This window comes from Mustela erminea, chromosome 18, assembly GCF_009829155.1.
Source record: "Mustela erminea isolate mMusErm1 chromosome 18, mMusErm1.Pri, whole genome shotgun sequence".
Taxonomy (NCBI): domain Eukaryota; kingdom Metazoa; phylum Chordata; class Mammalia; order Carnivora; family Mustelidae; genus Mustela; species Mustela erminea.
The window spans coordinates 40,782,807-40,806,624 of NC_045631.1; the positions used below are offsets into that span (position 1 = coordinate 40,782,807).

Here is a 23,818-nt window from a genome sequence, read left to right on the forward strand (position 1 = left end):
ATTAAAGTACTATAGTATTCATCCCTGAATAACCAGACAAATGAAGAGAATAAAATAAGGAGTCTAAAACAGACCTTGGGACACCTGGGTGTCTAGTTGGTTAAACATCTGCCTTTGGTTCTGGTCATGATTCCTGAGTCCTGGAATGAGTCCTGCATTGGGCTCCCTGCTCAGTGGGAAGAAGAGCCTCCTTCTCCTTCTGTCTGCCTCTCCCCCTGCTTGTGCTCTCTCTCTCTCTCTAACAAATAAATAAAGAAATAATCTTAAAAAAATAAAAAAAATAGACCTCCTTACAGATTGGGATTTAGTATATGATAAATGTGACATTTAAAATCAGTGGGGGAAAAGATAGACTGTGATAGGTAGTTTAGGGACAATTCTATATCACTTGAGGTCAAAGGTAGGGCAGGAAATGTTAGAATCATACCTCATGCCTTATAGTAGGACAAATTATAAATTTTTAAAAAATATTTTATTTATTTGAGAGAGAGAATGAGAGAACACAACCAGGGGGAGGGACAGAGGGAGAAGCAGGCACCCCACTGAACAGGGAGCCTGATGCAGAACTTGATCCTTGGCCCCTGGGATCATTACCTGAGCCAAAGGCAGATGCTTAACTGACTGAGCCACCCAGGAGCCTAACAAATTACAAATTGATCAAAGATTCAAATGCAAAAAAATGAAATCATAATTGTGCTAATAAATATGAGAGTTCTTTTATAAATTTGAATTCAGAAGGCCTTTCTAATAATGACCAAAATAAAGAAACCATAAAAACTTGTAAACTGACGACACCGAATAACTTGTACATTGGTAAAAACACAACCTCTAAAATCAGAAGACAGATGGCAAACTGGGAAAGCATATTTGCAATAACATTGTAGATAATGACTGGAAAGAAAATACAAAAGGCATTCATTTAAAAAGTGCCTTAGAACAAATGCTTCATGTCACTAATAAAAAAGGAAATGTAAACTTAAAGTACACTGAGAAATCATTTTATCTTTTCAACTATCAGATTGGAAAAAATCACAGTTTGATAACAAATGTACTGTATACAGCCTTTCATTTATTGCTGGTGAGAGAAAAAATTCATACAAGTTACTATACTGCTACAATAGTTGGATAGTGTGATATTGGCATGAGGGTTGGCAAATTGTGAAAAAGAGTACGGATTCTAGGAATAGACTCATATACATGCGGTCAGTTGATTTTTTAAATTAATTTTTTTTAAAGATTTTATTTATTTATTTGACAGACAGAGATCACAAGTAGGCAGAGAGGCAGGCAGAGAGAGAGAGAGGAAGGGAAGCAGGCTCCCCGCCTAGCAGAGAGCCTGATGTGGGGCTCGATCCCAGGACCCTGGGATCATGACCTGAGCCAAAGGCAGAGGCTTTAACCCACTGAGCCACCCAGGCACCCCAGTGGTCAGTTGATTTTTGAAAAAGTTTCCCAAGTAGGTCAATGAGAAAAGGATGGCCTTTTCAATAAATGTTGAGGTAATTGTATAAAATTGTATAAAAGAAATTACTATATCTTGAGCTCTACCTCACAAAATTTATTTAATAATAAATAAATTTATTTAATAATAAATATTCATTTATTTAATAATAAATAGTCACATTAATTTAGATTTACATTACTTAATATTTATAATAAATATTAATATAATAAATAATAAATTAATTTAATAATTTAAATTAATTATAAAAATTAATTCAAGATGGATTAAACACTTAAATGTGAAGATTGTATGTATAGAGTTTTTAGAAAGCAACATGGAAGAGTATCTTCATAATCTTGTGGTGAGCAAAGATTTCTAGCACATGGAGAACACTAAGAAACATAACACTTCATTCCAGTTAAAATCTTTTGTTGATTAAAATATACCACTAAGAAAGCAAAAGGGCAGGCCACTTGCTGGGTGAAAGGATTCACTATTTTATAAAGGACCTTCCCTTTGACCCAGCAGGTACATGACTAGTTCTGTGCTCAAGAGAAGTAAGTGCATGTATATACACAAAAAGACTTGTATAAAAATGCTTGTAGCATTTTTATTCTCAATAGCACCCAAACTGGAAACAACCCAACTGCTCACAAGGAGGACAATGGATCCACACACTGTGGTATGTTCATAGAATAGATTGATACTCAGTAACAAAAAAGAATGAACTATTGGTATTCACAGTAACACGGAAGAACTTCATACATTATGTCAGCCTGAGGAAGTCAGGCACAAAAGGGTACAAACAGTATGATTACATTTATATTAACTTCAAGAACAGGTAAAACTCATCTGTAGCCTTAGATATCAGAGTAGTGGTTGTCTTCTCATGAGGGAGGTGAGCTGACTGGGAAAGAGCATGAAGATACTCTCAAGGTTGGTATTTTACATCTTGCTATGCTAGTCCGTATCTTGATCTGGATGATTACATGACTGTATGTTTTCAAATTTTGTGGAACTGCATACTTTCCATTGATGCATTTTACCGTATGAAAATTGGATCCCAATAAACTGATATTAATACAGAAAGTTAAGATATGATACAGCTGAGTCGCTCTGGTAATGCTCATTACTCTATTCATATACTTGAATTACAAGTGGATCATAGATTCACTTGCGAAAAATGGAAGTCATAGATGTGCCAAGAGAAAGTGTAAGAGAATTCTTTTATAAATTTAGAGTGTATAAATTTTTAATTTTATTTATAAAATTTTTATAAGTTAATCATAAATTAAGAGTGACAATGACTCAAAATCAAGAAACCACAAAAAATGGATAAATCTGACTCCAAAAATAACAGCATTTGAAATTGTAATCATTTTAAAAACACATAAAAAGGACCTTGAGTTTTATGACTTTGATTAATGTTATTTTCTTCTTTATTTTTTTCTACACATTCTACAACTACTTGGGTGTATCACTTTCAGAATCAGAATTTGACAATTATTTTGTATTTTTGTTTTCATACCCTTTTCTTCATCTTCTCACTTTTCTTCTCTTGAATGTCTTGGGTAGAGGATTTACTTCCTTCCATGGCTGACTGCTTTATTTGTGTTCTGGAGCTGACTCCTCTATGATTTCTTCAGTATCATATTTCATCAATTATATTCCTCATTTCTTTCATCTTGGACATCTTCGGTACTGCTTGATCAATTTTCCTTTCCCTGTAAGCGTATTTTTTAAAAATTTTTTATTTTTTCATAAACATATGATTTATTATTAGCCCCAGGGGTATGGGTCTGTGAATCGCCAGGTTTACACACTTCTCTGTAAGTGTATTTGATCGGAAATGTCTTACTCATAAGTATATAGCACTTCAGCCATGAAGGTAGCTTCTTCCTTCCGTTTCCTTTTTTTTTTTTTTTTTGAAGATTTTATTTATTTATTTATTGGACAGCGAGAAAGACTGAGAGTGAGCACAAACAGGGGAGCAGGAGGCAGAGGGAGAGGGAGAAGCAGGCTCCCTGCTGGGCAAGGAGCCGGCAGTGGGGCTCAATCCCAGCACCCTACAATCATGACTTGAGCTTAAGGCAGACAGTTACCGACTGAGCCACCCAGGTGCCCCTTCTTCCTTCTTTCATTACCATTTTTTTTTTTTTTTTGAGACAACATTGGGTGTCTGTCACTTTCATTTGCTACCACCAGCTCATTTGTTAACTTTTGGCAATCTGACTAACCTGTGAGTATTCTATGACATAGTCTATCTTGAAGAGCTTCTTTATCTGCCTTAATAGCACCATTTTCCAGTGCGGAAATGCTCAGTGCTTCCTACAAAGCAATGTACAAATACTTGATTGCCAGGCAATTAAGACCCCCCACAGTCTTGACCCAGCTGACTCTACCTCATATCCCTTGGCTCCTGTACCCGATGCTTACACTCTAGCCAAACTGTATCCCTTACCATTCTCCAAGCTCTCCTTGCTTTGTTTCCCCAGAGCAGATTTATTGTTGAGGTTTCCTCCACCCTTCTTCACCCAGGTGTTTCAAGGCTGCTGTGGGAGAGAATTCAGCACTCACCCATATTTGGTTCTCCTCTCCTTTGGGGCACATGGGAAGATAACTCTTTCTTGTCCCCTTGCAGTTAGGAGTAACCAGGTCTTTAATCTCTAGCTCAAGACCCTCGTACAGCCTCTTTTCCTGCCCCAGGGACTGGGGAGCCAGCACATTCCAGATGCTGGAAAAGCAAGTCTGAGAGTAATAGAAAGGAGTTCCCTTCACAGTGTTGTCCTGGCTGGAGCCTTCTGGGAAAGAGGCTGTGTAGGAGAGAGAAAGGTTGGGCTTTAGGTCCAGACTGAGTATAGGGAGGAAATATCACCTCTGTAGGGCTAGCAAGTAATCCATGAGTTGTAAATATCAAATACATACTATGAGAAGCCTGAGTCCTTGGGTCATGAATGCTTCTTACATTTACAGCAGGTAAATTTTGAGGCCATTGTTTTACATGAGAGTTCTCATGGTGGACTATATACACAGACACTAGAATGCAAGGCTTTTTGCTGGTTCTTACAAATGAGTGATGCATTATATTTTTAGATTAAAAATTTTATGCAACACTAAGTGCTACAATTACTGGCATTTTATTTAGTGCATTGTTAAAGCTACAAGGACGTTATATTCTTTTTTTTTTTAAAAGATTTTATTTATTTATTTGACAGAGAGAGATCACGTTGGCAGAGAGGCAGGCAGAGAGAGAGAGAGGGGTAAGCAGGTTCCCGGCTGAGCAGAGAGCCTGATGCAGGGCTCGATCCCAGGACCCTGAGGTCATGACCTGGGCTGAAGGCAGAGGCTTAACCCACTGAGCCACCCAGGTGCCCCAAGGATATTATATTCTTAACTAAAAATTAGGACTCTATGAGATTTTACTGAGGAAGGTCTTATTGTTTTATCCAAAAATAAAATGGCCATTTCAATGTTTGACAACCCAGGTGAACTCCTTCTATACATGTCCATGTAGAAAAGGATAGAGTTTCCTACTTCAGTTCCACTTTGATTTTGCATTAAGCCAGGCATAAGCAATTACCCTGGCATCACATCATTATTATATCCACAGTTATAAGCCACAAAGCTATGTTTGCCATGTTAAAGGAATGAAACACATTTTATTTGGAGCAAGAAAGTTTTATAGACTGCTCTAATATCACAAGCAGGCGGGAGAGGAAATGATAAAGCAGAAATATAGTGAGGATGTTTAGAGGACAAGTTTAGGGTAGAAATGCCTTCTTGACTTTCAGGTGCAGCTGTCTGTGCTGCCCCTTTTGCTTTCCAGGACCCCGCCGACTTTGATTCCGCCATCCAACACACGGGGGGTTTAGAGCTCACGTACAGCAGTTTTCGACCGTGCAAATCACATACGCCGAGCAAGGCTCACAGGTGTTGCTTGATGTGCTTATGGCAGAACATGGGTTACAGGGGAGCCTGTGGAAATTTTGAACCAGGTTTAACAAGGGAAAGCTGGATAGAATTTCAACTCAGGAAAGGTCATGCCAATATCTGCCCTGCAAATGATCTTCTGAACACTCTTCGCCTAGTAACATTTGACTTAAGCCTATATCAGGCCTGGACCCAGCATTGCAGTTCCACATGCACTGCAGCTACGCCAGCTGAATACAATTTTACATGTTTACTTCACTTGCAGATGTTGTCTTGTGCATGTTCCTGATTTCCCTTTGGTGCCAGACAGAAACAAAGGGAGATCGCCAGCATGGAATCTTATATATGATACTCATTCTGCTTTTGAACTTCTGAATACTTTTGAACACTTCTACTGTCATGTGATTAGCCTGAGCTATTTTTTGTTTGTTTGTATTTTACCCTTGTAAGGAGATTCTTTAATGCGTTAGGGAGGTTTCACCTTGGGCAGACCTTGAGGAGGCAGGATTCTCCTGCATGAGCCTCTTTGTGACTTGGGGGATTTGGGGAATAATCGTGTGGAACTTGCCTGCTGTCCTCACTCTCAAGGAGACCACGGTACGTGTTGATCTCACACTCCAGCCGGGCCTTTGTGTCCAGCAGCACCTCGTACTCCTGGTTCTGCCGCTCTAGGTCACACCTGATCTCGGCCAGCTGGTTCTCCACATTATCAATCAGGCACTGTATCTGGGCCAGCTGGGTGCTGTACTGGGCCTCCGTCTCTGCCACAGTGCATTCCAGAGATTCTGTCTGCAGAAGGAAAAGAGTGTATTCAGGAGGGCTGTTTAGCATAGTCTTGGGGCCAGAGCGCTACTTTCAAATCCTTGCTCTACCCTAGTGCAGCTGTGTGACTTTGAGAAAATGACTTAGCTTCTCTGAGCCTCCGTTTTATTCTATTAAAAAATGGGTAATGCAAAGTATTTAACTCATAGGATGGTTGTGAGGATTAAATGGATTAATATGTGTAAGGCACTTTGAATAGTGCCTGGAAAAAATTTTAAAAGCTGTATAAGGGTTAGTTATTCCTACCATCACTGTGCTCACTACAACCTGCAACATACTCAGATGTAGCTTCAGGAGGGTCAACAGCATTTGAGAGGAGAAACTGAGTGTGGGCTTGAGGTGGGGAGGAGCCCTAAAGAGTGGTTCAGAGAAAAGGCTCTGGGATTGAACCAGCTGGATCCAGCTTCCACTTTTGCCTCTTAAAAAACTGCATGGCCCCTATGTAATCTGAATCTCAGTCTTCCTCATCTATATAGTGGGGTTAGTAAAGGGGTTTACCCCGTAAAACTACTGAGAGGCTTTTAAGGCTCTCAGAGGATGAATGTGCAGCTATTATTCACCAAGACAGTCTCCCTAGGCTGTAACGTGGCACAGACAGTGGTATTTCACTGGATGCGGCTAGTGTGGTATTCTTTTTTTCTTAAATTGTTTATTTATTTTAAATAATCTTTATGCCCAGTGTAGGGCTCGAACTCACGACCCTGAGAGCAAGAGTCGCACTCCTCTGATTGAGCCAGCCAGGGGCCCCCAGTGGATGGTATTCCGGTTGCTTGGTGGTGTGGGGTGCAGTGAAGGGTCTGGTTGAGGTGTGGATCCTGGGAAATTTTAGGGTAGTGGTAGAATGCAAAGTGTGAATACCATTCTTTTATATGATGATGAGTTTGGGAACATGGCCCATATCAAAACAGAGTTAAAACCCACTAGAATACTTGAATGCCTTTGGCTCAGAGATTCCACTCTCATCCTGCTCCTACCCTCCTGCATGCGTGCTCTCTCTCTCTCTCTGACTCTGGAAGGTGCTGGGGATCATGCTCAAGGCCAGGAGGGAAGGTCAGGCATCCTGCTGGGACAGTACAAAGCTGTTGACCTATTACCTCTGCTTCTAGCTAGGTAAGCAGCAGTATTTGGGGGAAAACAAGGGAATACAGCTGTTGCAAATTAGAAATTCAGACTTTCTGCCCTGTGAACTGTGGGTCTCTCCTTGGGGTTATGGAAGAGGGGATAGCATCTCAGGGCCTGATTGTTTAGTGAGAAAAACAGAGCTGTCTTTCCTTCCCATACCAGGCTTTGCTGCGCTTGGAGCTCGATTTCCAGAGCATTGGCTGTGCGTTTCAGTTCCAGGATCTCTGCCTGGCAGTCCTGCAGCTGCTCTGTGCTGCACACCTGCTGCTGGTTCAGCTCCTCGGTCTGAAACACAGGTATGATTAGAGGATGCAAAGAAGGACGAAGCCTGTCATTTTTCTTGCTCCAGATGCTGACCTGAACAGCGAACCATTCTTCCACGTCTCTGCGGTTGTTGGCCAGCACTGTTTCATACTGACAACGCATCTCATCCAGGACCCTGTTGAGGTCGATGGTGGGGGCAGTGTCCAGCTCCACACTGAGTCGGTCACCGAGTTGTCCCCGGAGCAAGCTGACCGCCTGAAAGAGGACATGGAGTAAAGAAAGCCACAGAGGGCTGGAGAAGAAAATTCACTTTGACATCCCAAGGGCATCCTGTTTCTGGAGAAGTGAGTAAAAAATGTGGGATTTAGAGTCAGATTGCTTAGGTTGAATCTCTTTTTATTGCTCAGTTTCTGCATCTGCAGAATGGGTATAATAATTTTGCCTTCCCCAGAGAGTTATTGTGTGAGATACAAGTTAATATTCATATAAATCACTTATGAAAGTCCTTGGCACAGAGGAAGGTCTCAGTAAATGCCATTATCATCATCACATGCTCAAAGGGAAAATATACGATGTTACATCATTCAGCTTTTCACTCTGTAGCTTCATCAATGTGAGATAATCATATACTTCATATTTTATGAAAAGGTTTATAGAGACTATTTTAAAATAGTGGCCCAAATATTATCCCCATTCTGAAATGTTATCCCCATTCTGAAACGGCCTTCATACCCTGTGTTTATCAGTCTGATTTTCACACTTTATGGATTAGAGGTACATCTGGCATAAAGCCTCCAAGGAAGGCCATTTATAGAGTTGCCTCCTTCACAAAAACAATGGCAGGTAAACAGTGGTTCTTTCATGTGTTACTGGCTGGGGGCCATTCCATATGTACATCCAGAGATATGCTGGAGTGATCAGCCTGGACAATGTTAGTGCTGTTAGAGGTTAATTGGATACTTGGGTCGTGAGGGCCAGGGTCCCCAACAAGAAAACTGGGATCAGGATGCTAAGACAAAACCGTGCTAGCATCCTGTTTTACAGCAAGGACAAGACCTTAATAGCCTCCCATCTGGCAGCTTCTGCAGAAGTGACATTTGCCAAATATCCTGAAACAAACAATTACCCATAAAACACTGGTCACTATCTCAAATTGAGGCAGTTAGTCTCCAGATATCAGCCCCAAAGACCAGCAACACATGAACAATAACCTGATAGGTAGACAGGTGCCTCATCAAAGCCTTGATCAGCGCACAGTAGTGGCCAAGCCACAGGAGACCCACACTCAGGATGCTCAAGATAGTTTCTGGAAAGAGCTTCTAAAAACTGCTAAACTGGAAAGGGAAAACGGCAACCCTCTCGGTTCCCCTCCCTCTCCAGGAGCTTTATGCTATCACTCAATAAATTTTGCTTTGCTGCCACCACTCTTTATCTGGTCTACTTCTTCATTCTTCAAAGTGTTATGACCAAGAACTGTGGGCACTAAGGGAACAAAAATCCTGTAATGGTGCCTCGAGTAATCTCATTCCAGCTTTAGCAATATCTGTCCAAGTTAGATTTATATACACAACATGAAATCTATCAGTTTGACTTTGTCACTTCTACATTTGTTCAGCAATTTTACCACTTTCCTCACCTCTTCATGGTTTTTCTTAAGGCAAAGGAGATCATCCTTCAGAGACTCCACATGGGCCTCCAGGTCAGCTTTGCACAGAGTCAGCTCACCCAGGATCCCCTGCAGGCCACCAATGTCTGTCTCTACCAGCTGGCGAAGAGACAGTTCAGACTCGTACCTTTTAGAGCCAAAGAGATACGAGATGGTGATTACTTTGCTAGACACCACATATGGTTCTGGGCATGCTGGTGAGTGACACAAGGACTCAAGGAAGCCATATCCCAAATAACAAATGTGAGTTTTGTGAGCATTCTTAGCTTAAAGTAAAGCTTATATAGAGAATATCGGAGGTGTGTGCAGATGTGTGCATGTGTGAGAGACTTTGGGGGAAAGAGAGAGAGAGGGGCAGCCATAAATTATTTTCAAATTCAAATTTAACTTACTTTGATCTAAAGTCATCGGCAGCCAGTTTGCAGTTGTCAAGCTGTACAGCAAGTCTAGAATTCTCTGCCTTCGTGCACAGGATCTGGTAAGTAAGTTAGTTATATGTAATAGAGGGCTCTTTGAAAGAAATGTAAATAACTATTTATTTAACAACTATGCCATCTTTTAGAAGTCTTTATAAGAAAGTATAAAATAGCTTTCAGCCTATTTTTCTTATTAACCATATCACTTCAATGAAGAGAAAAGCAGGACCAATTTATAAAAGAAATAGAAAAAAAAGATTTTTCAGTGATCTAAGACATTTTGCAATATTCCTGGCAGTTGAACTTGGATTTTTCTCCCAAGGTAGTTTGTATTATGAGTGTATCCCCATCCACAATGATAAAAATTCATCAGTAAGAAAAGAAAACGATTACAAGGATGATATTACACGATTAAAAAGATGACATTTCAATATCTATGTTAAAGATAGCAGCATAAATATCCAGTGTTACATACAGTTTTCTTCTCATTCTCTGGATGACATAATCTAGATGTGAGTGAGTTTATTTGGGCCACTTCATGATTACTGGAGCCCCATGGCTAATGCTGATGGTTGCTGACGCTCAGCCCATCACCTTTTCCTCTAAGTCACACTACTTCTTGGAAGACCCCTTTCCCTGGGGGGTGGGGGACTTCCATAGAACAGACTTTCTTTTCTTTCTTTCTTTCTTTTTTTTTTTTTTTAGTATAAGGATAAAGCAAATCACAGGTTAGGGCAATGAGAGACATCAGACCTTTTGCTGGAGCTCTTCGATGGTGTCGAAGTAACATTGATAATCAGGGCACACCAGTGGGAGGTCCTCTTCACATTGCTCTCGGATCCTGCATTCCAGCTCCGCATTCATCTCCTCCAGGCCATGCACCTTCTCCAGATAGTTGGCGAGTCTGTCATTGAGGAACTGCATTGTCTCCTTCTCGTTGCTGTTGAACACTCCATCCTCACACCAAGCACAGTTCCCCACCATGCACGGATTACAAGTCCCAGCCAAGTAGCATGGTGTGAGGCAACCAGTCGGCAAACGAGACCTGGATAGGAAGCTGGGAGTCTGGCATCTGGATGTAGCAGGGGTGCTGGGGAGGCAAGTGGTGTCCACGGAACAGGTTGAAGCAAATGCACAGTCAGAAGCTCTGGCACAGGATTCAGAAGAGCAGCACGTGGGGGAACAGTCAGAAGTCATCCTGTTAGATGTGAAGAACAAAGACTAGTTGTGAAACTCCAACTGACTGGCTCCCAAGGTCTCTTTGCTTCCTGAGACTTTTATACAGCCCGCAAAATGAGTATTTACAGAATATACCAGATGTTCTGTTTATCATTGTTGGTGCCAGTTTTCATATGAACATTCATTAGTGTTGTTTGTTTGCTGAGAAGAGTTTTATGCCTCATAAAAGAGGCATAACTTCAGGTTACCAAGTAAGGACACTATTTCCATGTGCCAGTAGGATTAAATGATTGGTTCAGAAAATCTTAATAGGAAGCATTGTCTTTTTGGTAGAATATGGAAAGGCAGAAAAAATTTGGCCACTCGGTAATTACAGATACAATTGATTACAAATAACGAAAATAATATTCCCACAGATTTTACTCTTATCTATTGGAAATTGTTTATGTATCCTTTAAAAATTCATATTACTTATCATTAAATGCCATTTATTTGTTTGTGCCACCATCATAAAATGTTCTATGTAGTTAGCAATCTTTGTAATGCTTTTTTGGTCTTGCTGTGTTCACATGGTAGAGGAGTGAGGTGTGAACTGGGTTTAAAGTATGTGTGTGTGTGTGTGTGTGTGTGTGTGTGTGTGTGTGCATGTGTGTGTATGAACCATGTCTACCTGTGCGCAAATTGAAAAGTCAATTTACATAACTGATGGGCATAATCTGTGTCCTCAACGCAAAAATACAAATTGGTTGTTAAGATCTGGAGTGGTGATTTTTGATTTCCTGAAACTTGTTTTTTCCACATTCTTATGGCTCATATTTTAGATTAGGATACTGTTTTTCACCTGTATTAATAATAAGAGTGAAATAATATTTCTTTTTTAAAAGATTTTATTTATTTATTTGAGTCACAGAGAGAGAGAGAGAGAGAGAGCACAAGCAGGGAGGAGGGAAGAGGGAGAGGGAGAAGCAGGCTCCCTGCTCAGGAGGGAGCCCAATGAAGGGCTCAATGCCAGGACCCTGGGATCATGACCTGAGCTGAAGGCAGATGCTTAATCCACTGAGCCACCCAGGCACCCTAATGAAATATGATTTGTAGGTTATAATCTTTTAGTCTCTTGGGAAAATAAGCCCTCATGGGTTATACTTCAGAATAGGGGCTAAGAAGCTACAGAAGGCTTCTCTCCTGAGATAGACTCTGTTTTCTCTTATTTACTTCCTTTTTAAGGCCACAAGTATAAAAATTTGAAATAATGGGACTGGGGAATAAAATGGTATAAGGTGAGTTCCAGACCAGCAGTTCCATTGGTTGAAATCCCTGGTGCAGTACCAAATGGATAGGGATCTGAGATAAAACTTTTTAAGACTATGTCTTGAATTTCCTCTCCAGTATGTAGAATAATCTCTTTTACTTTGCTTGGAGTAATTGTGGTATTTATTTCATTTTCAAAGGGTGGCAGAGCAGATTGCCTCCAGATACTTTAAAATTTGGAAAAAAACCCCACTATTCTTACAAAGTTAAAATTTTCATGATCCAGAAAAATTTAGTTTCTTTTTTTCTAACTCTGAACACTCTTACCTAGGTAGGTGATAATGGAAAAACCAAAACCAAAAACAAACCAAGAGATTTTAAATAGATGGGTGTAAATAGCCTCTTAGGATTTATTACTCTCCCATCCAAGTACTAACCAGGACTGACTCTGCTTAGCTTCCAAGATCAGATAGGATTGGGAACCTTCAGGGAGGTATCATTGTAGACTCTTAGGTTTTATTATTCAGAGTGGAGTTGGGTTTGATTTTAGTGATTCTCTTTACATTTCAACAATGCTAAATGTTCTTTTTTATTCTTTCATCATTTTATTTAAATTCAAGTTCGTTCACACATAGTGTGGTGTTAGTTTCAGGGGTAGTGTGTAGTGATTCATCAGTTGCATATAACACCCAGTGCTCATTACATCACATGCCCTCCTTAATGCCCTCTTCCTTCACCCCATTACTCCATCCCCCTACCCTCCTCCCCTGCAGCAACCCTCAGTTTGTTCCCTATGTTTAAGAGTCTCTTATGATTTGCCTCCCTCTCTTTCTCTATCTTATTTTATTTTTCCTTCTGTTCTCCTGTGTTCATCTGTTTTGTTTCTTAAATTCCACATATGAATGAAATCATATGGTATTTGTCTTTCTCTGACTGAATTACTTCGCTTAGCATAATACACTGTAGTTCCATTCACATCATTGCAAACGTCAAGATTTCATTGTTTTTGATGGCTGAGTAATATTCCACTATATATTTACACACCATATCTTCTTTATCCATTCATCAGTTAATGGTCATTTGGGCTCATTCCATATTTTAGCTATTGTGGTCATTTGGGCTCATTCCATATTTTAGCTATTGTGGATAGTGCTAATATAAACATTGCGGTGCATGTGCTCCTTCAAATCACTATTTTTGTATCCTTTGGATAAATACCTTTATTTATTTGCTGGGTTGTGCACTTGCTGGGTTGTAGGGTAGCTCTATTTTTAACTTTTTGAGGAATCTCCATACCGTTTTCCAGAGTGGCTGCACCAGTTTGCGTTCCCACTAACAGTGTAAAAGGGTTCCCCTTTCTCCACATCCTCACCAAATCTGCTTTCTGAATTGTTAGTTTTAGCCATTCTGACTGGTGTGAGGTGTTATCTCATTGTGGTTTTGATTTGTATTTCCCTGAGGCAAGTGATGTTGAACTTTTCTCCATGTGTCTGTTGGCCACTTGTATGTCTTCTTCGGAGAAATGTCCATTTATGTCTCCTGCCCATTTCATGTTCTTGGAGTGCTGACGGTGTATTGATGGTTTTTGCAGAGGACATGAGTTTAAGGACTCAAAAACATTTGAAAATCAGAAATTAGAAGGAAAATTCTTATTTCCACAGTAACCTAATGAATTAAAGGAAGGATTTCTTGGAAGAGAATCCATGTCTTGGTTGTCTATTGTAGATTCCAGTTAATGAAAATGCAGCAATGTGTCATTATTTTAAAGTAACTGCAGGTAAAAATAAGAAATACTTCCTTTAATTTTAAGCTAATTTCTATTTGTAAAATGTTGATATATGGAAAGAGAGAGGATGGAGAGAGAGGAAAGTAGTGAGAGCACCAGCACACAGGGCTATTTTATTTTGGGCTTGATTAATTAGGTAGTGTTGTATGACAATCTATAGCTTTAGTTCCTATCTTAGTATATTGAAATTGCTGGGGTACCTGGGTGGCCCAATTGGTTAAGTGTCTGATCCGTGATCAGGTCTTGATCTCAAGTCGTGAGTTCAAAGTCCATGCTGGGCTCCATGCTGGGTGTGGAGCCTACTTAAAAACAAAAACAAATATACACTATGGAGTATTATGCCTCCATCAGAAAGGATGAATACCCAACTTTTGTAGCAACATGGACGGGACTGGAAGAGATTATGCTGAGTGAAATCAGTCAAGCAGAGAGAGTCAATTATCATATGGTTTCACTTATTTGTGGAGCATAACAAATAGCATGGAGGACATGGGGAGTTAGAGAGGAGAAGGGAGTTGGGGGAAATTGGAAGGGGAGGTGAACCATGAGAGACTATGGACTCTGAAAAACAATCTGAGGGTTTTGAAGGGGCGGGGGGGGGGTAGGAGGTCGGGGTACCAGGTGGTGAGTATTATAGAGGGCACGGATTACATGGAGCACTGGGTGTGGTGAAAAAATAATGAACACTGTTATGCTGAAAATAAATAAAAAATAAATTAAAAAAAAGAAAAAAACAAAAACAAAACAACAACAAAAAGAATATTGAAATTGCCCAGAATTCCTTTTTATGGCATATCATCCTCAAAAGGAGGGGACATTGGGAATAGAGAAAATAAAGAGATGCTGTTAAAGGTCATGATAACATGACATCATGGTTTCTTCTTGTAATGTGCCCTTACCTCAGAACATCCACCTACAAGGGCTGTAATCACTTTAATAAAATGCAAATCCATTTTTTGCCACTTTCCACCTATAACATCCCAACTTCCTGGCTTGGCAAATGACCTTTTCCAATCTGGTGCCAGTTTAACTTTCTAAGCTAATTTCCCGATACTTTGTCTCACAAACCCCAGACTGCAGCCATCCTTCAAGCTTTGTAGGTGGTGCTTCCTTGGTCCACTGCTCTTCTGCCACCCTGGATGAAACCACCTGTTAAGACAGCTGAAACGATGTCTAGCTCCTCACACCGAGATGGAGGCATTTCCCATCGCACACATGTCCGTTACAGCAGTTGTCACATCTCTTACCATTATCAGTATTTTGTGTTTACTGTTCTTTCTCCTTTTAGGAAAATGTCTCTTCTAAGACCAGCATATCTTATTTGCCTGATCCTCAGCACTTGGGACACAATATAATGGGCCCTTAATAAGTGTTTGCTAAAAATATAAACACTTGGCTCAGTAGAGGCTTCTGTTTGACACATAATTGCTAAGGAAAGAAGCTGAATGCTGCAGGACAAGGAAGATAGGGGGAGGACGAACAGTGACATCCTCCTGGTCATATTTACGTTCTCGTTGCAGTGCTCTTACTAACTAGCTCTGTTGTCTTCATCTAGTCATGCAACTCCTTTGGGACTTACTTAGTCCTCGCTCTAGGGAAAAATCATAACCTGTCACTTCTACATGGAGTTGTCAAGGCATAAACAATATGGATATATTTCACTTCATAGATAGTAAAATAATGCCCATGTAGGGTCTCCAGTTAGTCAACCTTGGTCCCCAATACCTCCGTAATTGCCAAGTACATATTCTTTTTTTCTTCCAAAATTTTTAAGTTGAGATGAAATTTACATATATTGAAATGCAATTTGACAAATGCATATACCCATGTCACCCTCACCCCAGTCAAGATACCTAACATTTCCATGATACCAGAATGTTCCCATGTACCCTTTTTCACTTAGTTCCCACCTCCCAAAGGTAAACACTCCTCTGATTCTGGTTACCAGAGATTGGTATTCCCTATTTGTGAGTTTCATAAGTAAAATCACAGTGTGTGTACTTTTTAAATTTGATTTCTTTGGCTCAGTGTCACAGTTTTTATTTCATCCATGTTGTCACTTATACCAGCACTACAGTATTTCCTTCCCTCCTTCCTCCCTTCCTCCCTCCCTTCCTCACTCCCTTCCTCACTCCCTTCCTTCCTTTTCTCCCTCCCTCTCTCCCTTCCTCTAGTCCCTTCTTCCTCCCAATCTCCTTCCTCCCTCTCTCCTTCCTTCCTTCTTTCCCTCTTTCCTTCCTTCTTCCTTCCTCCCTCCCTCCCATCCTCCCTCCTTGCCTCTCTCTCTCTTTCTTCCCTTCTTTCAAAAAAAAAAAAAACAAAACCCCACAAAGTTGCTGAGGAGTATTTCATTGTATGAATATGCTACAATGTGTCAATTCTCCTTGGATGAATATCTGGAATATTTCTTCTTTGGGGATGTTATGAATAAAACTCCCATAGATATTCTTGTACAAATATTTTTGTGGATATGTATTTCATTTCTTTCTCATAAATATTTAGGAGTAGACTAGTTGTGGCATACAGTAGGTATATGTTTCTTTTTATAAGAAACTACCAGGCCTTTTCCCAAAGTGATTATACATACCCTTTTATACTCTTACCAATAATGTAGGAGAGATTTAATTCCTCTATATCTTCATTAATATTGGTTATTGTCACATAGTTTAATTATAAACATGTCAGTGTAAAAGTGTTCTCTCTGATTCTAGTATAATACCATCATTCAAACAGTTCTTCAAGAATACAGCCACACAACATTCACATTAAATAATCTAATCTAATCTAATCTAAACTAATCTCATAGTTTAATTTATATCTCTCTGATGACTGATGCTGAGCAACTTTTCATGCATTTATTGCCCATTTCGATATCTTTTTCTGCGAAGCAACTATTCAAGTCTTTTGCCTATTTTTCTTGGTTTATTTATCCAGGAGAAAGTATATGCCCCTTTGCAATACATTCTCCACTGTCCTAAATTTTTACCATTTCCAGTGTTCCTTCCTGTGGCAAAATTACTATTTTAAACCAAAAGCACTTCATTCAGTGTTTCCCTCATCATAGGGGTAACATTTTGTAATCCAAGGCAATTGGTTTCAGTGGATGAAAATACCATTAGGGTAAATGCACAGGTCCTACAAAAAAGTGGCAATAAAATCATTGTTTGACTTGAAATTATCAAAAAATAAAAATTAAAAGAAAACTTCCTAAGGTGGTTATTACATGCTATAACACAAATGAAAGTTTTTTTCTGGAAGTACTTTCTCTTAGCTGTTCTCACAGTTGTTTTTCTTCAATTCCCATCTCTTTTTAACAGAATATTATACTTCTGAATTAAAAAAAAAATTAAAGCATTTAAGGATTACTACAGATAACATTTAACAGTGTTAGCATCATGATGATTATGGGCTAAGATACATGAAGAAATGGTATTGGTAAAATTTATTAATAGTTTTCTAATGTCTGATCATGACAAAAATATATGCTTTTTTATTAGAAGGCTATTGTCTTTGTTGATTATAGTTTTTCCAGATTATAAACTTCAGAATGTATTTACTTAGTTATTTTCATTTATATTAAAAGAAATAAAACAGTTCACCCGTTTCTTCAACTCCCCACTTCCCTGCCTCTGGCAACCAATCTGTTCTTCATAACTATCAAATTGGTTTTATTTGTTTGTTTGTTTTTGATTCCACACATGAGTGATCATACAGCATTTATATTTCTCCATCTGACTTATTTTACTTATCATTATGCCCTTGAGGTCTATCCATGTTATTGCAGTGGGAAGATCTCATTCTTTTTTATGCCTGAATAATATTCCATATATGGTATAGGTTGTTTCTGTATCTTGGCTATTGTAAATAATGTTGCAATTAACATGGGAGTGCATATATCCTTTTTTTTTTAATAAAAAAGATTTTATTTATTTATTTGACAGAGAGGTCACAAGTAGGCAGAGAGGCAGGCAGAGACAGAGAGGGGAAGCAGCTCCCCACTGAGCAGAGAGCCCGATGTGGGCCTCAATCCCAGGACCCTGAGATAATGACCTGAGCCAAAGGCAGAGAGACCTAACCCACTGAGCCACCCAGGTGCCCATATCTTTTTTTTTTTTTTTTTAAAGATTTTAATTTGAGGGAGAGAGAGAGAGAGAGTAAGAAAGAGTGAGCACAAGTGGGAGGGGGGAGAAAGAGGAAGACGGAGAATCAGGCTCCCTGCTCAGCACAGGCTCGGTCCCGTAACCCTGGTCTTGATCCCATGGGCTCAATCCCATGACCCTGGGATCATGACCTGAGCTGAAGGTAGACACTTAACAGACTGAGCCTCCCAGGAGACCCTAGGAGTGCATGTATCTTTTTTATATACAACAAATATATACAAAATATAGAACTATATGAAATATAAAAATTATACAAAATTATATAAAAATTATATTTTCTTCAGACAAATACATAGAAGAGGAATTTCTGGATCATATTGTAGGACCCTCCATACTGTTTTCCATAGTGTCTGCACCAATTTACATTCCCACTAACAGTGCACAAGGGTTTCCTTTTTTCCACATCTTGCCACCACTTGTTATTTCTTATCTTTTTAGTACTATCCATTCTGAATGATGTGAGATGGTATGTCATGGTGGTATTAATTTGCATTTCCCTGATGATTAATGATATAAACATCTTTTTATGTATCTATTGACCATTTGTATGTCTTCTTTGGAAAAATGTCTATTCAGAATTTCTGCCCATTTTTACAGAGGACATGAACAGACATTTCTGCAAAGAAGACATCCAGATGGCCAACAGACACATGAAAAAGTTCTCCATATCACTCGGCATCAGGGAAATACAAATCAAAACCACAATGAGATATCACCTCACACCAGTCAGAATGGCTAAAATCAACAAGTCAGGAAATGACAGATGCTGGCGAGGATGCGGAGAAAGGGGAACCCTCCTACACTGTTGGTGGGAATGCAAGCTGGTGCAACCACTCTGGAAAACAGCATGGAGGTTCCTCAAAATGTTGAAAATAGAACTGCCCTATGACCCAGCAATTGCACTACTGGGTATTTACCCTAAAGATACAAACGTAGTGATCCAAAGGGGCACGTGCACCCGAATGTTTATAGCAGCAATGTCCACAATAGCCAAACTATGGAAAGAACCTAGATGTCCATCAACAGATGAATGGATCAAGAAGATGTGGTATATATACACAATGGAATACTATGCAGCCATCAAAAGAAATGAAATCTTGCCATTTGCGACAACATGGATGGAACTAGAGCGTATCATGCTTAGCGAAATAAGTCAAGCAGAGAAAGACAACTATCATATGATCTCCCTGATATGAGGAAGTGGTGATGCAACATGGGGGCTTAAGTGGGTAGGAGAAGAATCAATGAAACAAGATGGGATTGGGAGGGAGACAAACCATAAGTGATTCTTAATCTCACAAAACGAACTGAGGGTTGCTGGGAGGAGGGGGGTTGGGAGAAGGCGGGTGGGGTTATGGACATTGGGGAGGGTATGTGCTTTGGTGAGTGCTGTGAAGTGTGTAGACCTGGTGATTCACAGACCTGTACCCCTGGGGATAAAAATATATGTTTATAAAAAATAAAAAATTAAAAAAAAAGAAAGGCAGAATTTCTGCCCATTTTTAAATTGGGTTGTGTTTTGGTATGGAGCTATATGAATTCTTTATACATTTTGAACATTTCACCTTATCAGATATATGATTTGTAAATATTTTCTCCCATTCAACAGATTGTCTTTTCACTTTGTTGCTGATTTCCTTTGCTGTGCAGAAGCTTTTTAGTTTGATGTAGTACCACTTGTTTGCTTTTGTGGCTTTTGCTTTGGGGATCAAATTTAAAAAATCATAGTCCAGACCTATATCCAGGAGCTTCCTGCCTATGTTTTCTTCTAGGAGTTTTATGGTTTCAGATCTTACGTTCCAGTCTTTAGTCCATTTTATTTTTATCTTATTCATTTGGAAGATAATCCCCTATTTCTTCATCTTGCTTTACCTTTATTCTAGGTTCTATACAGTAGATGGCTTTATGTAGGAGTGGCCTTATGTAGGAGATGAACCTTGTTGTTCAGCTCTGCTCTGGCTCTTCATTGTGTTTCAAACTCTGTGCTTGTGCAAGTAGCCTATTATATTTTTAATAGCTCCCAGCATTAAGGATGTGCCAAGACCTGTCAGTGCCCCAAAGAGGAGGATCTTAGTCAGCATCTAGACTCAGGGTGACTGGGAACCAGACCCCTAGGCATTAGCTTTTTAAAGTAGGCAAATATATACAGTCCTGTGAGACTGTGTATAGTCTGGCCCAACCAGCCAGGAAAGCCAGGTGATCTGGAGGTGTCCACTGAACCGCAGTTTCAAAAATAGGGGCTCAAGGTGAGTGTATAAGCCCTTTTCTGGGTCGTACCACTGAGCTGGAGAAAGGCAGAGTGCCTGCCAAGATGGTGTCCGTAGTCTATGTTCCTTGAGAGCCACTCAACCCAAAATGTGTGCTGGGTCTGGAGTCCTCCCAGGAGAAGCAACCCGCCTCTTCTTCACAGAAAGAGGAGGGAGTGGGGGGCGGGGAAATGCTTGTCCCTGTGGTTTTCTTGGGGTGGCAGCCTGCCAAGAACTGTCTCCCCTGTTGCCATGTGTTGCCACAGTCCCGTGGAACCCAAAAGTGTGAAATAATCTAGGGTGTCCCTCGGGCACAGGACATGTGTAAAGTTCCCTTTCAGGGGATAGTGGTGTTCTGAAGTGCTGCAGAGCCTGAAGGTGAAGATAGCGCCTACCCTCTGAGATTCCTAGAAAGGATTACAGATGTATGTGTTTAATTAGAAACCTGCCCCTCAGGTGTAGATATGATTAGCTAAAGGCCTCTATTTTTTTTTTTTTAATTTATTTATCTGACAGTCACAGTGAGAGAGGGACCACAAGCAGGGGGAGGGGGAGAGGGAACAGCAGGCTTCCGGAGGAGCAGGGAGCCCGACAGGGGCCTCGATCCCAGGACCCTGGGATCCTGACCTGAGCCAAAGGTAGACGCCTAACAACTGAGCCCTCCAGGCGCCCCAGATACAGGCTTCTTAGAAAGACCAAGCTCCTGGGTAAGAACTCTTTCTCCTTTGGTTACAGTCCTCTGGGACACATGAATGTAAGCTCCACGGGCCACAGGAGGTGTCCCCTTGTAGCACTGCCAAAAATAGGGGTGCCAGACGGGGTGACTGGGTGACACGGATTCTTACAGTCCCATGTAGCCAGGAGCACAAGCTCCCCGCTGGCCTCCAGAGCCAGGTGATCAGGACGCATCCACTAGACAGCTGTGGCTGCAAAAACCCGGGCACCAGCTGAGGACTGAAACGCTGCAGCTCGGGAACACGAACGGGAGCACGCCAAGATGGCGCCCACCAACTTCCGGTCGGTGCTTGTCGATGAGGTGCGTGTGTGTGGAGTAGCGCCTGCCGGCTCAGCCACCCACGCTCTAATATAAGCGGGAGCGCCTCCTCTGTCGAAGTCCGGGGACCATGGGCTGCTGAAGCTGGGCCCTGCACCGGTGAGTCCAGGCGCGGGCCCCTTGAGAGCCCTTTCTCTCACGGCCGTCGCGTGGGGCTGGGGATGCGAGCCTCCGCTGGTTTGAAGGGTTGGATGTTTTGGGGGCTTGTCTTTCAAGTGTGTGTCTGAAAATTGGGATGCCGGATGTGGGGTTTGAACGCACAGCTACTCAGGGAGAGGCTCGGGGTTTTCAGTTCTCTCCTGGTGGCGGGTCCCACCCCTTCCCCCCAACCCCCACCCCACCGTCACCCCAGCGGTGGGGGCCAGGTGGTGCCCCAGCCTCCTACCCGCCTCGGTGACCTCGTGTGCCCCTCAGCCAGCCCTTAGGTTTCTGTCAGAGAAAGTTGTTCCAGATGGAGCTGTAACCCTGGGTATCTGTGGGAAGAGGGGCGTGCAACAGCTTCTCAGGCGTCACCTTGAACCGGAACTCCAAAGTGATCTTTCAGATGGATGCTTTTTATTAGCTTTATCCCAACATGTTTTCATTTTCCTTTCATTCTTAAAGTGGCTTTTACAGGGGCGCCTGGGTGGCTCAGTGGGTTAAAGCCTCTGCCTTCGGCTCAGGTCATGATCTCAGGGTCCTGGGTTTGAGCCCTGCATCGGGCTCTCTGCTCAGCGGGGAGCCGGCTTCTTCCTCTCTCTCTGCCTGCCTCTCTGACTACTTGTGATCTCTCTGTCTCTGTCAAGTAAATAAATAAAATCTTAAAAAAAAAAAAGTGGTTTTTACAAACTATAAAACCGAGCCCCCCCCGCCCCCCACCTCCCGGACCTTTACAATGAGATTTGATTGTCCTCTGACCTCCGTTTTTTGTCTGTATTGAAGTCAGACGTTCTTCTCTTTGCTGCCCTCTTTTAATGTGTATTTACTCCTCTTACTTCTTTCAGGCGTGCTGTTGAGCTTTTTTATTCAACAGTTTGGCTGTGGTATATCTAGGTGGTTGTGTGTGTTTGTGTGTAGGTTGTGTTACCTGTTTGGGGTTTGTTGAGAGTCTTCAATTTGTAGTTTAATAAGTTATATCACTAAATTTGGCAAAAAATCAGCCTGTTTCTACCCAACTTTCTGCCCCACTTTCCGATCATTCTGGAAATCCTATTTCATAATTGTTGGGTCACTTGGTGCTGTCCCACAGGAGGCTGCTCAGGTTCTGTTCATTTTTTTCAGTCCCTTTCTCTGTTTTAGTTTTGATAATTTTGATCTATGATTATTTTGAGTTCTCTTATTTCACTGACCTCACTCCTAATGGGCAGTTTCCAATCTGCTGTTAAGCCCATCTACTGAATTCTTTATTTCAGATTATACTTTTTAGTTCTAGAATTTCTATTTGCTTCTCACTTAATGTAAATAATTTAAATTTAATTTAGCTTGTAATTTTATTAAAAATTTAAAATTCCACTTTTCTGGTGAGCTTCTTCATCTTGTTTACTCTTTTCCTTTCACACTGCGTTCCTCTTTCCCTTTGTCCCTGAAAATACTTATAATGACTTTTATAGTAATTGTTATAAAATTCTTGTCTGCTAATTCTAATATCTGTGTATCTATGGACCTGTTTCTATTGGCTGATTTTTTTTTCTTTTATTGTGGATGACATTTTTCTGCTTCTTCGTATGTCTGGCAAATTTTTGTGGGGTTTTCTTTTTTCTTTTTGTTTTTAGGAGTTATTTATTTATTAGAGGGAGCATGTGGGTCAGTGGGAGAGGGGCAGAGGGAGAGGAAGCCACTCCCCTCTGAGTGTAGAGCCTGCAGCCTGAGCCCACAACCCAAGCCAAAAGCAAGAGTCAGTTTCTTAACTGACTAAGCCACCTAGGCACCCCTGTTTGACAATTTTTAATATGTCATTCATTCTGGAGGATATATTTCAGGAAGTCTTGGTATTGTTGAGTGTTGAGTTTTGTTCTGACAGGAAGTTAAATCACTGGAAGATTCTCTTGATTGTCTCAGGCTTGGTTTTAGACTTTTCTAGAGCGAGAATAATTTGGTGTGTTCTTTTCTCAATTTGTGATTTTTTTTTTTTTTTTTTTTACTCTTTTTGGTGTGTCTTTCCGGAACATCAGTTGAATGCCAGAGGCACTGAGAGCTTTGTCATCTCTGCATGTACTGGAACTTCGGTGTCTGTTAGTACTGATTGACATCTGGTATCTCCATTCACCTCTTTATCCCCAGAAGCCATTCTTGTTAGCCTCATGGAATTTTATCCTGCATGCAAGCAACCCAGCCCTTTGCAAGTACTTAATAAGAACGTTTACACAGACTTGGGCACCTTCCCTCATACATCTTCTTTCTCTCTAGAACACTGTTGGGCAAATTCCAGCTCACTAATTTCCCATTTAGAAACAGTTGTGCTTCAAAGTTCACATATCTAGAGCAAAATACAGTATTTCCTTT

General features: G+C 40.8%; 1 protein-coding gene and 1 long non-coding RNA gene across 5 annotated transcripts in view; one reads left to right on the forward strand and one right to left on the reverse strand.

Annotated features, from left to right (window-relative positions):
* LOC116577602 overlaps window positions 1-10,638 on the forward strand; it is a 151,731-nt gene extending 141,093 nt beyond the window's left edge. Inside the window, exons 3-6 of one of the 4 annotated variants that reach the window (XR_004280545.1) lie at window positions 7,668-7,926; window positions 9,240-9,445; window positions 9,653-9,726; window positions 10,370-10,638. This is a non-coding gene — a long non-coding RNA (uncharacterized LOC116577602). Of the gene's footprint in view, window positions 1-7,667; window positions 7,927-9,239; window positions 9,727-10,369 lie in introns of all 4 variants that reach the window. The other 3 variants (XR_004280544.1, XR_004280547.1, XR_004280546.1) reach the window with 3 other exon arrangements.
* On the reverse strand, window positions 5,123-10,885 carry KRT40 (keratin 40). The gene is made up of 7 exons (XM_032321090.1): window positions 10,418-10,885; window positions 9,641-9,723; window positions 9,219-9,375; window positions 7,676-7,837; window positions 7,478-7,603; window positions 5,943-6,163; window positions 5,123-5,419 (listed from the first exon to the last, which is right to left on the reverse strand). The coding sequence occupies exons 1-7, from the start codon at window positions 10,859-10,861 to the stop codon at window positions 5,320-5,322; spliced, it is 1,293 nt and encodes a 430-aa protein (XP_032176981.1). The 5' UTR covers window positions 10,862-10,885; the 3' UTR covers window positions 5,123-5,319.
* Window positions 10,886-23,818: the final 12,933 nt, after the last annotated feature.

Coding starts and splice junctions, on each gene's coding strand:
- KRT40 (XM_032321090.1), bottom strand. CDS start 10,861: ATGACTTCTGACTGTTCCCCCACGTGCTGCTCTTCTGAATCCTGTGCC. Junction 9,376..9,640: donor GCCGATGACTTTAGATCAAA/GTAAGTTAAATT, acceptor TGGCTCTAAAAG/GTACGAGTCTGAACTGTCTC. Junction 6,164..7,477: donor TCCAAGCGCAGCAAAGCCTG/GTATGGGAAGGA, acceptor TTCCTTCTGCAG/ACAGAATCTCTGGAATGCAC.